Genomic DNA, 14,184 nt, shown 5'->3' with positions numbered 1-14,184 from the left:
GGTGGGAAAAGTTCCCATGTCAAATTATCACTGTAGTAAATGTTACATTTTATCATATATGGGTTTTGTTTCCAAGCTTTGTTGCTTTTATCATGTACTAGTTATCAAACATCACCAAAACTTTCTTATTTTCATTTACTTGCTTCTAAAGTCGTGTCAAAATCATTTACGAGAATGGGTTGTTCCTGTATGAACCTTGTTGGATGAGTGATTTTTAGCTTGGGTTAAGATCATTTACCCTTTTAAGGCCACACAATAGGAGCTTGAGCATCAAGAAGTTGCAATTGTTATGTCTCGAATGTCTTTTGTATAAAAAATCTCTACCGTCTTCAACATTGATCGTTCCAATTCAAATATAAATTCCAATAAAACAGATTACGAGCCATGAATCCGGTAAGAGCATGATGTATAGATCCGATAACATTCAAGGCACATTAAACATGGCGAGGAACTGAAAAAAATAAAACTGCAATGCTGGAATATTATTAACTGCAACCTGTGTAATCTTTTCGAGCATATTCTGGTAGGATTAAGATTTCAATCCATGCTTCCGCCAGTACCAAGGGGCATAAGTTAATGAATGAACAATTCTCAATCTAATCTGTAAAATCTCAAACATTTTACTCTAGAGGGGAGCTAGAATTCAACCGGTGACTATGATCAGATTAGGCACACTGGAAACAACGCTCATCATCATCCAGAAACATTTTAATTCGCAGCAAAAATATGTTAACCCCATCGTTAATTGGCTGTGGAGGGCCTTATCTCCGCTGCTGGTAAATACGACTCCAGCATTAATTCTGCCCGGGAAGGTGAATTGATCTGAACGATCAAGTAGGTATACTTCCATTTATTGTCCGTTTTGTCCTTGAACATTTCGGCAAAAACTTTCCCGGCTCCATGGGGCCCTCGAATATAGAAATTAACCTGTTTGAAATGGTTAAGAAGCAATCACCACAATAAATTGCATATGAGAGATATAGGACACACTAAAAAACTGTGTTAATACAAAGTTGGATTACAAACATCTCAAGAATAAATTTTTTTTCCTAACAATCTTGTAAAGACTAGAGTGTCACCTCTACATGCTCTATGCCGTTTTCGTCCGTGTATATCCTGTTTGGAATACGTTGGCGAGCAGCACGATTTCTAGTTTCTTGACCATAGCCGGTAATAGGTTGTCCAATCCTCACCCTAACCTGACAGAAACATAATACAATGTGGCATAGAATTAGAATGACAACCCTTAATTGGTACCTCAAAATGCTTAGAATCACATATATACATGCAAGAAAAACAGATACATTCTTGTAATTTATCAAGCCAGTATACGCAGGAAGCATCTGAAATCTGACCAGTAAGTGCAAATAGATGGTAGTGCTCATTGTTATAATTTATCAGTTGTTCTTATTCAATGCAAATTAGGGGTTCTAAGATATTATTTCGACGCCCATGCTGCAGATGTATATTGACAGGCTTGCGCCTGAAGATCCACGGTATAACTTAAAATACATGTTGTACTGTTGACATTCGTAGTTTCCTTTGAGAACTGATTAACAAACTCCAATGCACTGTTTCAGAGTGTTAGTTCAAAGACAGGTAAGCAATTTTTACAAACCTGGCTTTCGTTCTGAATCCTTTCCAGAGCCTGGTTGAATACCTTATACCTATAAAACCATGGTTTTGAATTATGATGCAAGTAACAAAAGGGAGAAGCTTAGTAACTCAACCGCCAACTAGGCATTTGAAGCTTACTCTTTTGGTTGAAATATCAACTCTTTGAAGACAGAATATCCTGCAGCAGCAGCAATCCCGAGCCCAACAAGGATTATGAGACTGTAGCTAGCACCCTCTGTAAATGTCACAGGCTTTTCTGGGATATTGTATGTAGGAGCATCAAACGGATCTTCAACGTTAGATAATTCCTTTCTAGTCTGCCAAAAGGATAAAGACAACTCAGTGTGACTGATGTGAAGTTTCAAGTAACTATAAATCCCACAGGACTAGAAAATACATACAATTATATGTCAACCAGTATAGCATTTGTTGAGTACAACTCAGAAAACCCTTAAATTGTCCCTGCCCTTGATGTACACAATTACCCTTAAGCTCTCACATGCATAGACGGAATTTACTTGGTATGAAATGAACTTCAGTAGTGCTTATGTTTTCTTTCATCTTTATTGCTATGCAACAACTGAAGTAAAATGAAATAATTTAAGTAATTTCATGCTCAATTAGGAAAGAAAGAAGATGATAAGTCCCCAACGCTTTTGGGAGATTCCTTTTCAGCATCCTTCCAGCATTAAGGCATAGGTTACCTCACCATTTAAGTGGATAAAACATGCACTCGGTCACACATTTGAATTACAAACTAAACAAGCAACATGAAAAGTATTTTTGCCCATTATTTAAAGTCAACAGAGATGAGAACACAAAAGGCCAAAAAAATGTAAGCTAAGATCCAAACCTCAGATGTTTCTTTCGATTGCTTTGAAGTTCTTGATGCAAAGGATCTAGAAAAGTAAGGAGACATGGGCTTCAATCCATGATTTTCTATGTGAGGGACGGAAGCTTGCAACCTAACTATACAATCTCTGACACACTGTCCTCTAAATGGAAGAGGAGTGCCTGCTAGACAAAATTGTCAGATAAATTAATGAAAAAATATTGGAGAAAAGAAGATAACAATTATCCTTATGCTAATCAAACTTGAAATTAACCGTCATACACTTCAAAATGTTGGTCACTTATGCATGAAGCAATATTCTATGCAACGAAGTAATGAAGGCAAACATGGAACTTCTCCATAATAGATTGCTAAATGGGCAATGACATTAACTGTAAAGTTAGATTTTAATAACAACGATACAAGAATTCCATAAGGCCATAACCTTCACTCCTTAAGGGATTTGGATATTTTTTGGTGAGTTTTTTTAGGTGGGGGGGATCCAAAAGGATTTCAAAAAAAAAAATCATTATAAAGTAAATGTGAGTGAAACCTAGGGAGAAAACTATTCTCCCCCGATCTAATCGAGATTCCGGATTGACTAAAACCTTAATAAATTGACCATAAATGTTGAAAGATAAACTTAGATGAGAAATAACTAACCATTAGCTTGAATTACACCCTGCAGAATGAAAGAAGAAAGCATTTAGTTTGCACTTTGCAGCTATGTAGAGAGAAAAAAAGCACTTAGTCTGCACTCTGCAGCCACTTAGAGAACAGAAAAAAATTTTGTTAATAGAAAGAGAACTACAGCCTCACCTTTGACATATTATTGGTACCTGTCCCATACTGTCTTGCAAAACTAGAATTCTGATCCGCTAAAGACTGCAGTAATCAGTATGTCATCAGAAAAGTGATTCAGCAACTGATAACAGATCGAATATATATAAGAAACACTCTTATAAGAATTACAAAAACTATAATTTAATCATATTGATCAAGTAAAAAAAGGCTCAGGCATAACTCATAAAAGCAGAAGAAGCTCCAATAAAATTGATTGGCCCATAGACATTTTTCTTTTAGTAATAAGTACTAACTAGTATATAATTTATGCTACGGTATCCATACATTTGACATAAAAACTCACCGTTGACAACTACTTTGTCAGCTAATAACACAAACAAAAAGAACAACATATTCTGTATGCAAGCAAAAAGAAGACATCAAACAAAGCAAATGAAATCATGAAAGAACGGTAATGATTAAAATGAAAACTACCCATAGAAAGCAAGGAATGGTGGGAGATACCAACATACCCTTTTAGCAGCTGATGCAAAATCATTCAAAAAAAGCTTAGATTCCACCAATGATCCAAAGAAACCGCACCCTATGCTCTTACTAGATATTACAGACCTCCTAATGTTCTGCATCTTCAAACTATACAAAACTTAAACCTTTTCTTCTACAACTCTCTAAAAAATACAATCTTTCTTGTTGGATTACCAACGAACAACAAATCAAAACAAGGGAAAACACCAAACCCAAAAAATTAAATCAATTCAAAACACATAAACCAGTGAAGAAAGATGGGATGCAATTGGGGAAGAGAGAAACCCCGGCGATAGAGGTTTTATTGAAGAGAAATTGCACCCAAGGCTCGTGCTTGGGTCTATAACCTGAGCCCAATAGTCACCTACAAATACATAAAACCTCCCCCAAGGCCCAGTATTCTCAAGGACATAATGACAAACGTTTCCAACATAGAGGGGTCAAAGAGTAATTATGAGATACAACAAGGGTTTCTCTACTGCAAAATATGAAATATTATTATTATTATTTTTGGATAAATAAATATGAAATATTAATCACGGCGCACAATGGGTGTTTTTCTTTTTCTCACTCTCCTTCCGTGTGTCACTGTGTTGTCTGCGTAAAGAAAGGCCGGGAAGAAATAAAGGAGTTGGTTTGAGCTGCCTTTACCAGGTAACCATTTAGCTTAATTTTTATATCTTTATTTATCTGTCATATCTTATATAAGCTTAATAGTGTTCAAAGATATATATATTTTTTCCATGTAATTTTTCTTTTAGTTGAGCAAAAAGCTGGAGCTTTTAAGGTTTCATTGGTTTACTGGGAGTAATGATTGAGGTGGAATGAAGGAATGGAATTTTTTTTAGTCTTGGGATATTAAAGACTTAAAACTTTTTGCTCTTGAAGAGGCTAATTGAATGGTTTTTCTGTTTTGATAGAGAACCTCGGAGGATACTTATCGTCCACTTGTTTTGTTTTTGTGCAATTTTCTTTTTGTATTATGCTCCAAGTTCACTGAAATTTGGTTGAAGCCGCCTGAGTTAAGTATTATTCTTGCACAAGGTTTCTGTTTCTTTCATTTTGGCCAAGAATATGACAACTTATATTAATAAACTGAGGTCTCGATGATAATTTCTATGTGGTTTGAATGGCCTTGTCGTGAACTTAGGTAAATGAGTTGTTGTAACTTGGGTTTATTGTTGATGGGATTTTCCCATGGTTAAAATATTGCATTACTTTTGCTGACAGGTAGTGTAATCACTGATTCTTCTATGTAGATGGCTAGATGGGATCAGATTCTGTCTCTTCCCGTACAAAATCCACCAACCTTGGAGTTCTCTGCACATGATCTTGTATGGTCAAAGGTGGAAGGTTGGCGTGACAATATAGATAGAGTTGCTTTGATCCCTTTCGCTAGAGTGGATGACTTTGTTAGGGGTGAATCCTCTAACAAAGATTGTCCAACTAGATTTCATGTTGAAGCAAGAAGGCGGAGAACAGCAAAGGCACCTTACAAGCCAAAGGTTGATGGCATTCTTGAATATATCCTGTAGGTTCTCCTTCTTTTCTTCCATGTTTTGTTTTCAATCTTTTTTAAAAATCTTTTGATAGCTTGTGCTCAATGGTCTTGCACTACAGTTGTTTGTGTTTAAATTTACACTGTTGAACTTGTAGGTATTGGTGTTCATTTGGCCCTGATGACCATAGGAAAGGGGGTCTTGTACGACCCAGCCGGAATACATACATTCCTAAGAAGACAAATGCTGGCCGACCTAATACGAAAAGAGGATGCACCTGTCACTTTATTGTAAAACGTTTAATTGCTGAACCGTCAGTGGCATTGATAATATATAACCAGGATAAGCATGTGGATAAGAAAGGGTTACCATGCCATGGGCCACAGGACAAAAAGGCAGCTGGCACACGTGCTATGTTTGCACCATACATCTCAGAGGATCTGCGCCTCCGTGTTTTATCTTTATTGCATGTTGGGGTCTCTGTGGAGACCATAATGCAGCGGCACAATGAATCTGTAGAGAAACAGGGTGGTCCATACAACCGAGATGACCTTCTAACCCACAGGTATGTTAGAAGACAGGAGAGGAGCATTAGACGTTCTACATATGAGTTGGATGCAGATGATGCTGTCAGTGTAAGCATGTGGGTTGAAAGCCACCAGAATTATGTATTCTTTTACGAGGATTTCACTGATTCAGACCCTTTTGTCTTGGGCATTCAAACTGAGTGGCAGTTGCAACAAATGATTCGATTTGGAAATCACAGCCTCCTTGCCTCTGATTCAAGGTTTGGAACAAATAAATTTCAGGTTTGTCTCTTTTCCTTTCTTTGCCTTCCCTCAACCACTTACCTCTCAAGTTATGTGTCTCACTCTTGTAACTGTAGCTGTTACTGCCAGTCCATGAGTTCTTCTAATGTTTTTGAATCTAACCATGCTCTTTATGAATTATTTTCAGTATCCTATACACAGTCTCATTGTTTTCAATTCAGACAAGAAAGCAATCCCTGTAGCTTGGATAATAACCCCAAGGTTTGCTACTGTAGATGCTCATAGATGGATGAGGGCTCTATACAACAGGGTTCGCACAAAAGATCCTACTTGGAAGTTGGCTGGGTTTATTGTTGATGATCCTTCGATTGATGTGCATACAATTAGGTATGGTGGTGTGGCCTTTGTCTGAGCTGACTTTACACTACTATTTACTAATACACTTTAAATAGGTGGTGGAAGAATATTGTTCTATCGTGTATTGTGTACGGTAAGGACTGAGGAGTATGAGCTCATATGATTTCTTCAATTTCCCTTTGTTAGTTATTAGATGTAGGATCCACTGGTTAGTAGCATTAGAATGTCAACTTCCTTGTTTCTGTTAAAGCAAGGCATCTGATGCCTTTTGTTTCAAGATTGTTCATTTTGTGCATCAGCTCCTTGCTTGGTTTTATCTCTTGTGTGTTCTCTAGCGTTGGGGTTTCTCTGCTGATATAATTTTAATAAATATGGAACAAACTGAGGGATTGCATTTTTCACTTTCTTTCGATTTAAACTAGGAAGACCCTAGTGTAGCTTGATTAAGTGAGCTCCTTTGGTGGTATTTTGAAATGGTTACATCATTCAAGCTCGGTGAAGGGTAATCATATTTGCTCTCTTTTATCAATATATGTAATGTGCTCTGTGTCATACAATATTTCTTTACATTGTATTCAGGGATGTTTTTGAGTGCTCCATATTGATATCCTTTTGGCGGGTCCGCCACGCATGGCATAAAAACTTATTGAAGAGATGTGCAGAGACAGAGATGCGTATTGAGATATCAAGACGACTTGGGTTGATCATTGATGATATTTGCAGAGGATGTGGAAATGTGGATTTGTTTGAGAAATTCATGGAAGATTTTGTCGATTGCTCGCATTTTTTGGATTACTTCAAAGCAGTCTGGTATCCTAGAATAAGTTCGTTGCTACTTTGGCCATTTCTTCTCATCTAATTTATCCCTGTTCCCAAATTCTTGATTTAAATCTTTCACCAATAGATGAAGGCATCTTTCACCTTTGTGAAACCCTTTTAACTTGTGGAAAAAGAAATGATAATTTTCTCCTTGTTTCAGGGGCTTGGGTCTCTTCACTTAAATCTCTTCCACTTGCAAGCCTGGAGACTTGTGCAGCAATGGAGTTTTACCACAATCAACTGAAGCTCCGGTTGTTGAATGAGAAGGATCCTGCTGCATACCAGCGCGCTGATTGGCTGGTTGATAAGTTGGGTACAAAAGTGCATTCCTACTTTTGGCTGGATGAATATTCGGGGAAAGATGATTTTGCACGATATTGGAAGGATGAGTGGGTAAGTGGTTTGACATCTTGGCGGAAGGCGTTGAAGATTCTTGATTCAGATGTTGCCATCGAAGGAAGATCTGCAAAGGTGACTGATGAGCTTGATCGAGACACTTTTTATGTTGTTTGGAACCCCGGCTCTCAGTTTGGGGTCTGTGATTGTTCTTGGGCAGAGATGGGCTACCTTTGTGAGCACGTCTTAAAGGTCATAAAGGTCTGTCATGAAAAAGGATCTATTTTGCCTACTGCCAGCGTATTTCAGTACCACAAAGCTTTAATGGACATGCTACATTGCCCTCCTCATGATTCTTTGATCCGTGATCATGCCGTTTCTTTAGCAATATATGTGCAGAAACAGCTAAATTCACTAGTTGTTGAAGTTCAGAAACAAACAAAGGATAGCATTGAGCAAGGAAGTGTGCCGGTGGCTTCTGCTAAAGAAAACAGAGGATTAGCTGATGAGGATCCTTGTGTAGACGGGAACATATTGTCTAATCATGAAAATGGTTCCGCTGATTCCTCTGAGTCTCCTGCTGGGATTGCAAATGATTTCAGCAGTGAATCAGTTGATCAGGTAGTTGGTATAAATGGTGAGACTGCTGAAGAAGGAATATCCGGTTCTGAGATGGGTGTTGACCCACCCTCCACTATTCATCCTCCTGAATTACCATCACTTAGTGAGGAAATTGTAGCTGGTAATGTCTTCCTGGAGCATAGAGACGGAGCTTTTAACAACAAGGGTCCTAGAATGAGTTCACCTTCCAATGATGATGCTTTAAGTGCTAAAGTTGGATGTGAAGAAACTTTTAACAAAAATTGCCATGAAAGTGCGATGGCTGTGGATCCACAACCAGATGAGGTTCCCCAAACAGAACAACTTTCAAAGCCATGCACAGCGACTCATCAAGATGATTTCGGTAGCAAGAGTAATGAATCTTCAGTGCCATCGATGCCTGCTCCTGGGAAAGTCTCCCCATCCTTGTGCTCTGCTGTGGAGACACAAGTGCTTGATATTGCGAAACCTTCAGGTGCTCCGAATCTGGATATATCAATGGCATCAGAAAGTGAGAATGAGAACAAAAATAAGACTCATTCTATTGATGCTGGTTTCCAATCAGATGGTGATCATGTTAATCTGGAAACTGCTGATGGTCTTGGTTACGAACCAAAGGCAGTGGACGACGGTATGGCTGAATGCACTGAAACATCCCAAAATCATTCAACATCGACACATAACGGTGACAGCCAACAAACTACTGAAGTTGCAGCTCGAGAAACAGATGATTCAGGTGAGAAAGTACTTCTTAGCAACAGTGAACCTTCTACAACTAAATCGGAACTTCAAAAGAGTGTTGAAGATGGAAAATGTGGTGATATGGAAATTTGTGAACAGGTGACTGATGATCAGAATGGTATTGTCGATATGGAAATTGTTCCAGAAGAGGCCGCCATTGGCTCTGAAATCAGTGCTGGCCCTCGCAAACAATAGGCATATATTTTCATCGTTCATGAATTCCTTATTTCTTTCTTTGTACATGCTCAATACATTTACTTCTAATTTTGTGATTTAGCTAGTTGCTTTAAATTATAGTATCAAACTGAATTTCTTGTTGTTCTTGGTACACTTTTTTGTTATGGATGATGAAGTATATCTTTTTGTCAATGTTTTCATCAATGGAGGGAGAGTCACTCTTGCTCTAAAGTTTAACTTTTTTATAGTAATATATCACAATTGAGAGCTAATTTGATCAAACTCGTCAAAGTCGAGGTTAATTTGATTAAACTTATCAAGTGGAGACCATTTTATTTCAAATTTCTTATATGTTTTGAACAAAACTTGCCTAAATGTCTCCTTTTTATTATTCCCCTTGAAATAATGGCATTAATGTCCTTTGTACTTTGTCCAATTTGTCAATGTGGTAAGAACAAACACAGGCTCATGAAGTAAAACTGATGGTTTTTTATCAAAACAATTACTTTAAGAACTGATACAAGATTTCAGATGTAATAAGCTTGAGATGAAACTTAAGTCATCTTCTTTCATGATTTCAAGGCAAAGAATCCATAACATTACCATTGAAGCACAATTCAGTTAAAAGTAATCCCAGTCTGACCACTTTTTGTAAGCACCTCAAAGTTTCCAGCGGTGATCAACCCGTTTTTGGATGACATCGATCTTCTTAACTCCAAATAACTACAATATTCTACGTCGTCGACGACGGTCGTTTTCTCTGAGAACCCGGAAACCGAAACTCCAACTCCTTCCCCTGGCATGTATGAAACAGAGAACAAATGGGTAAATATGCAAGCAGAAGAAGATGAAATCACTATAATTCTTGTTTGCTAGAAGCTTACTTCCCATGTGTGACTAATAGCAAGTTTTCAGAGGGTATTTATCAGCCAATGCCTTGATAACTTGTTCATATCTACTTCTAGAACCCGTCACTGTCTCTTCCCATTGCGGCAACTGAAATTTTGTCCGGATAGATTCTTATATAATTTAGATATTGAATAACACAAATCAATCAGTAATGTACTATCACTTCCTCGATCGCTTGGAGCATAAAGTGGACAGTACTAACAGGAGTTAGAGAAGTGATTGTATGTTATCGATAATCAGATTCGAATAATATTACCTCTTTATAAACTCGTTCAACACTAGGATCCAATGTGCCACTTGGTATCATAGACTCAAGCTGTGGAACATCGAAACGAAACTTTCCATCTTTAGGCGCTACATCATCCCTAATTGCTTCTTTATTTAACATCTCACATAATCCATAATAGAAACCTGTAAAATACAACAAATAAAAAGTTTTTTTTTTTAAAAGAAAATGAAAAAGAAAGAAATTACTTTTTAATGCATATTGATCTGAACCTTGACTTTTGATGGGTCGAGTTTCATGACGTCCTTAGATGACTTGCCATTGGCGTCGACATCTACGGCGCAAAGGGCGGCGACGACCTCGGAGGCTGTCTGGACGCAGCGGAGGAAAGGGGAGACGAAGACTCGGTGGATCCGGAATGGAAGAAGGGTCTGAAAAATGCGACCCGCCTTGAAAGCCCTGGCTAAGCCGTTGTCTACTAGCGGAGCAGAGGGTCCGGTCCCATCGCTTCTCCGGAAAATAATTATTCGATTACATTATTTTACAAATTCTTTTTTTAATCACATTATCCGAAAAATTAACATTTTTAGCACTAAATCAATAAACCAATAAAAACAACGACCACAATTCCCTTCTACCTATTTGATGAATAGCATAATTTTTATTTATAAAAACATCAAGAATGATAATTTTATTTTTCAATTATTAATTTTACAGGTCTTTTTGGCTTAAAATACCGATAAATATGGTAAATTCAAGCTAAAACATAATTATTTAAAATGTTTATTCTCATATATTATATGTTAATGACGTTTCAGGTATAAGCCTCTCAATAGGTTATACAAAATCGTAACCAATGGCAGAGCTACAATGTTGATTGTGAGGTCAATTTATACCAGGAAATTATTTTATTCAAAAATTAATTAATATCGTTCTGTTTCATAAAAATCTAAAAAAAAAAAATCCTATATTTTTATTAAATTTATAATTTATATAGGAAAATCCACCTAAATCTTAATTTAAATTATGAACGAAATATCTCTTGCATTTACAAGCATTGTCTGTCAAAACATTGTTAATATATGTCCTAAAATATTTTCAAATGTATGTGGTTTTAAGTGCTATTAAATAATTCTTTTATCATTGCCCCATATTCAAATTCACGAAACAACCTTCCAAGTTTGATACTATAAGATAAAGTAAAATAATTTTCACCATGAAACTTTTCAAAATGATACCGGTTTTAGATATAATCATAGTACTTAATTTATTAATCTATTAATTAAAATCAAATATTAATATATTATATTTACAATTCATCTTATTAGATTAACTTTAGAAGGAACATATCATATATAAGGGCAAAACCCCGTCAATCTTATTTTGCGTTTAGAATATTAATAAAAACCCTAAACCTGAAGTGTACTCATCGGATTCCACTGTTCTTTCCCAAACATGGTCGGTACCAAACAACAAAAACATACTACACACGACAACAAAAATAAAATCTTCATTAATGGGAGCCAATCATCATGGATCAGTCGAGTTCTTCTTAGAAGCTTGACTCTTGCTGATATCAAACTTCTTGCACCAGAGCGGCTTGCCATCGACGATGAACTTGGTCGACTTTTGCCCACACAGTGTCAGCACCGATGGGATCAAACTATTCTTAAAAACAACCTTCCCGAACTGCGGCGTTGAGATTTTCGTCTGTTCAACATCCTGGGGTGCAGGCCAATGTACGTACACCCTCTCCAAACAATCCCCGTATTTCCTGCAACAAAAACATCCCTCAAACATGATAAAGAAGAAGAAAAAAAACATGTAATAAATAAACAGTGGCAATATACACTTACAGTCTGAAGAATCTCATAATTTTGTGCTCGGGTATCGGGTGTCCATTGGAGAATGTTATGAACAAGCACCGATCTTCCTCGCGAGCGCCGTTGATCTTGGGTGACCACTCCTTTGCATTAGGATCCAGTGGTTTGTTATTGCCAACGCCACCACGGCCGCCGCTCAGAGGCTTTGTTTCGCTGGAAGACAATGTTTCCATGGGATATTACTTGGAGAAGTGAAGGAGGAGGCTGTTGTATATCGAAATTGAGTGAGGAAATTGAGAAAAACTGTGGGTATATATTGAGAAATGGTGATGATTCAGGCAGGGTGGCTTTAAAAGGTAAGGTGGTATTACATTATTATCCGTTAAGGTTTTTTTTTTTTTTTTTCGTTTAGCAACATTATATTTCTAAATTATAAAATTACACAAATTCGAATAATTACCAAAAAAACCTTAATATTATGCCTTAAATTAACATCGAATTTAATCACTGAACAACAATATTTATCTATCATATAAAATGTAAAATTTTGAAAAATAAATAAATTATATTGAAGAATTTGAGCCTCAACAACCAAAGTATATAAAAAAGAAAAAGGAAAAACGTTGTGTTTCATGTTAAAAATATGACGGTAATTTTAGAATTAATCACTAATCCAAAAAAATATAAAATTCTGCTTATCCAAAAAAAATCACTAATTTTCGATCTATTGATCGACTAATTCAAATTGGGTATTACAACTGCAACGGTATTTTAAATACAAATACAGTCAATTACCATATTAATATATGTTGTTTCGGAGGGAAAATATCATTAAACCGTTCGTTTTTTTTTTGCGCCAAATTTAATAACTGACATTTGAAAAAAAATGGTGTGATTCATATAAAATTAGGAGTACTGCATAAATAAGAGCTTAATCTTTTGAGGCTTCTTCGCATAGTAGCCGAATATTTTTTAAATTTATTTAAATAAGTGTCTAATATTTTAAGACGATCAGATATGGTTCTAATAATTTTTAATCTACTCAAATAAGGATCTAACTTTTTCAATAATATTTTTTCTTTATAATTATATGAGCATATTCAAAAATGTTAGGCCCTTAATTTAGCATATCTAGAAATGCTATGGTATTTTAAAGGTAAACGTTGTTAAGCATCGTGTTAATATATGTTGTTTTAGACGAAAAATGTCATTAAATTATTATTTGTTTTATACATCAAGTGTCTAATATTTTAAGAAGGCTCGATAAGGACCTAATGTTTTAGAATATACTAAAATATTGTCGAATTAACTTTTTCGACAACAAACTTTCTTCCTTTATTATTAGTTTAGTAGATTCATAAATGGTAACCCTTAATTAAGCATATCTACAAATGTTATGCCTTTATTCAACTGTTTTAAAATGTTAGGCCCTTATTCGATCATGTTATAAATGTTGGGCCCTTATTTGACCATTTTAAAAGGTTAAACTATTGTGTGATAATCATAAAAAGTTGAACACTTACTTGAGTATTTAACTTGAAAATGATGACGCTTATCCCCTCCTTGATTCTGCTAAAATTTCTATATAGACATTGATAAAAGAGAAATTATTTCATTAATCTTTCTCATCGCGTCATCTATAACTCAACCATTAAAAATTATTTGATCAATGGATGAATAAATTACCTAAATAATCTGTATATATTCTTATGATATCAACCATCAAAGCTCATATTAATTGTTGGTAACATAGTCTAATATAACAAAGTTGTATCCGGCATTGATGAGATATAAATTTAATAAAGACTTTAATAACTGTTATCCTTAGTTATATTGAGTAATACGAGATGAAACACACGACCACAAGGTAAAATGTTTTTTTTGATAGAAGGTTAAGAGTTTTATATTCTATCTATTGAGTTAGATGGACTATGATTACATTATTTTTTTTTTGTTGGTAAAATATCATATTTTAAATTTTAAGAGGAGGAAATATCTCCTTCTGTATTAATCACTCATATACTAATCATCTTCTCCTCTTCTACATTTCTCTTTTCACAAGCAATTTGCTTTCGAGCAACGGGTTTTAGAATCTATCTTCTCATCTTTTATATTTCTCTCTCCATGAGTAATTTACTTTCGAGCAAAG

The 14,184-nt window shown here is 35.8% G+C and overlaps 2 protein-coding genes and 1 pseudogene across 4 annotated transcripts; 1 reads left to right on the top strand and 2 right to left on the bottom strand.

Annotated features, from left to right (window-relative positions):
* Window positions 1-452: 452 nt before the first annotated feature.
* LOC120188627 (probable mitochondrial import inner membrane translocase subunit TIM21) lies at window positions 453-4,114 on the bottom strand. 2 transcript variants are annotated; one of them, XM_039192027.1, is made up of 8 exons: window positions 3,766-4,114; window positions 3,269-3,334; window positions 3,113-3,131; window positions 2,471-2,634; window positions 1,756-1,934; window positions 1,619-1,667; window positions 1,080-1,199; window positions 453-927 (listed from the first exon to the last, which is right to left on the bottom strand). In XM_039192027.1, exons 1-8 carry the CDS (start codon window positions 3,877-3,879, stop codon window positions 742-744), a joined length of 897 nt encoding a protein of 298 aa, XP_039047958.1. In that variant the 5' UTR covers window positions 3,880-4,114; the 3' UTR covers window positions 453-741. The 2 variants fall into 2 exon arrangements, with proteins under 2 accessions (XP_039047958.1, XP_039047959.1); XM_039192028.1 differs by having other exon boundaries at window positions 2,471-2,631; window positions 3,766-4,113.
* A 184-nt stretch (window positions 4,115-4,298) lies between these two features.
* On the top strand, window positions 4,299-9,183 carry LOC120189060. Of its 2 annotated transcripts, XM_039192393.1 has the most exons (6): window positions 4,299-4,432; window positions 5,038-5,309; window positions 5,435-6,086; window positions 6,235-6,434; window positions 6,984-7,228; window positions 7,384-9,183. In XM_039192393.1, the coding sequence occupies exons 2-6, from the start codon at window positions 5,038-5,040 to the stop codon at window positions 9,093-9,095; spliced, it is 3,081 nt and encodes a 1,026-aa protein (XP_039048324.1). In that variant the 5' UTR covers window positions 4,299-4,432; the 3' UTR covers window positions 9,096-9,183. The 2 variants fall into 2 exon arrangements, with proteins under 2 accessions (XP_039048324.1, XP_039048325.1); XM_039192394.1 differs by lacking the exon at window positions 4,299-4,432 and having other exon boundaries at window positions 5,046-5,283.
* Window positions 9,184-9,800: 617 nt separating this feature from the next.
* Window positions 9,801-12,268, bottom strand: LOC120189023 (annotated as a pseudogene).
* Window positions 12,269-14,184: the final 1,916 nt, after the last annotated feature.

The sequence above is a fragment of the Hibiscus syriacus genome, unplaced genomic scaffold (genome assembly GCF_006381635.1).
Source record: "Hibiscus syriacus cultivar Baekdansim isolate YM2019G1 unplaced genomic scaffold, ASM638163v2 tig00116951_pilon, whole genome shotgun sequence".
Classification (NCBI taxonomy): domain Eukaryota; kingdom Viridiplantae; phylum Streptophyta; class Magnoliopsida; order Malvales; family Malvaceae; genus Hibiscus; species Hibiscus syriacus.
Note: the sequence above shows the minus strand (reverse complement) of the source record. Positions and strands in the feature narration are given on the sequence as shown.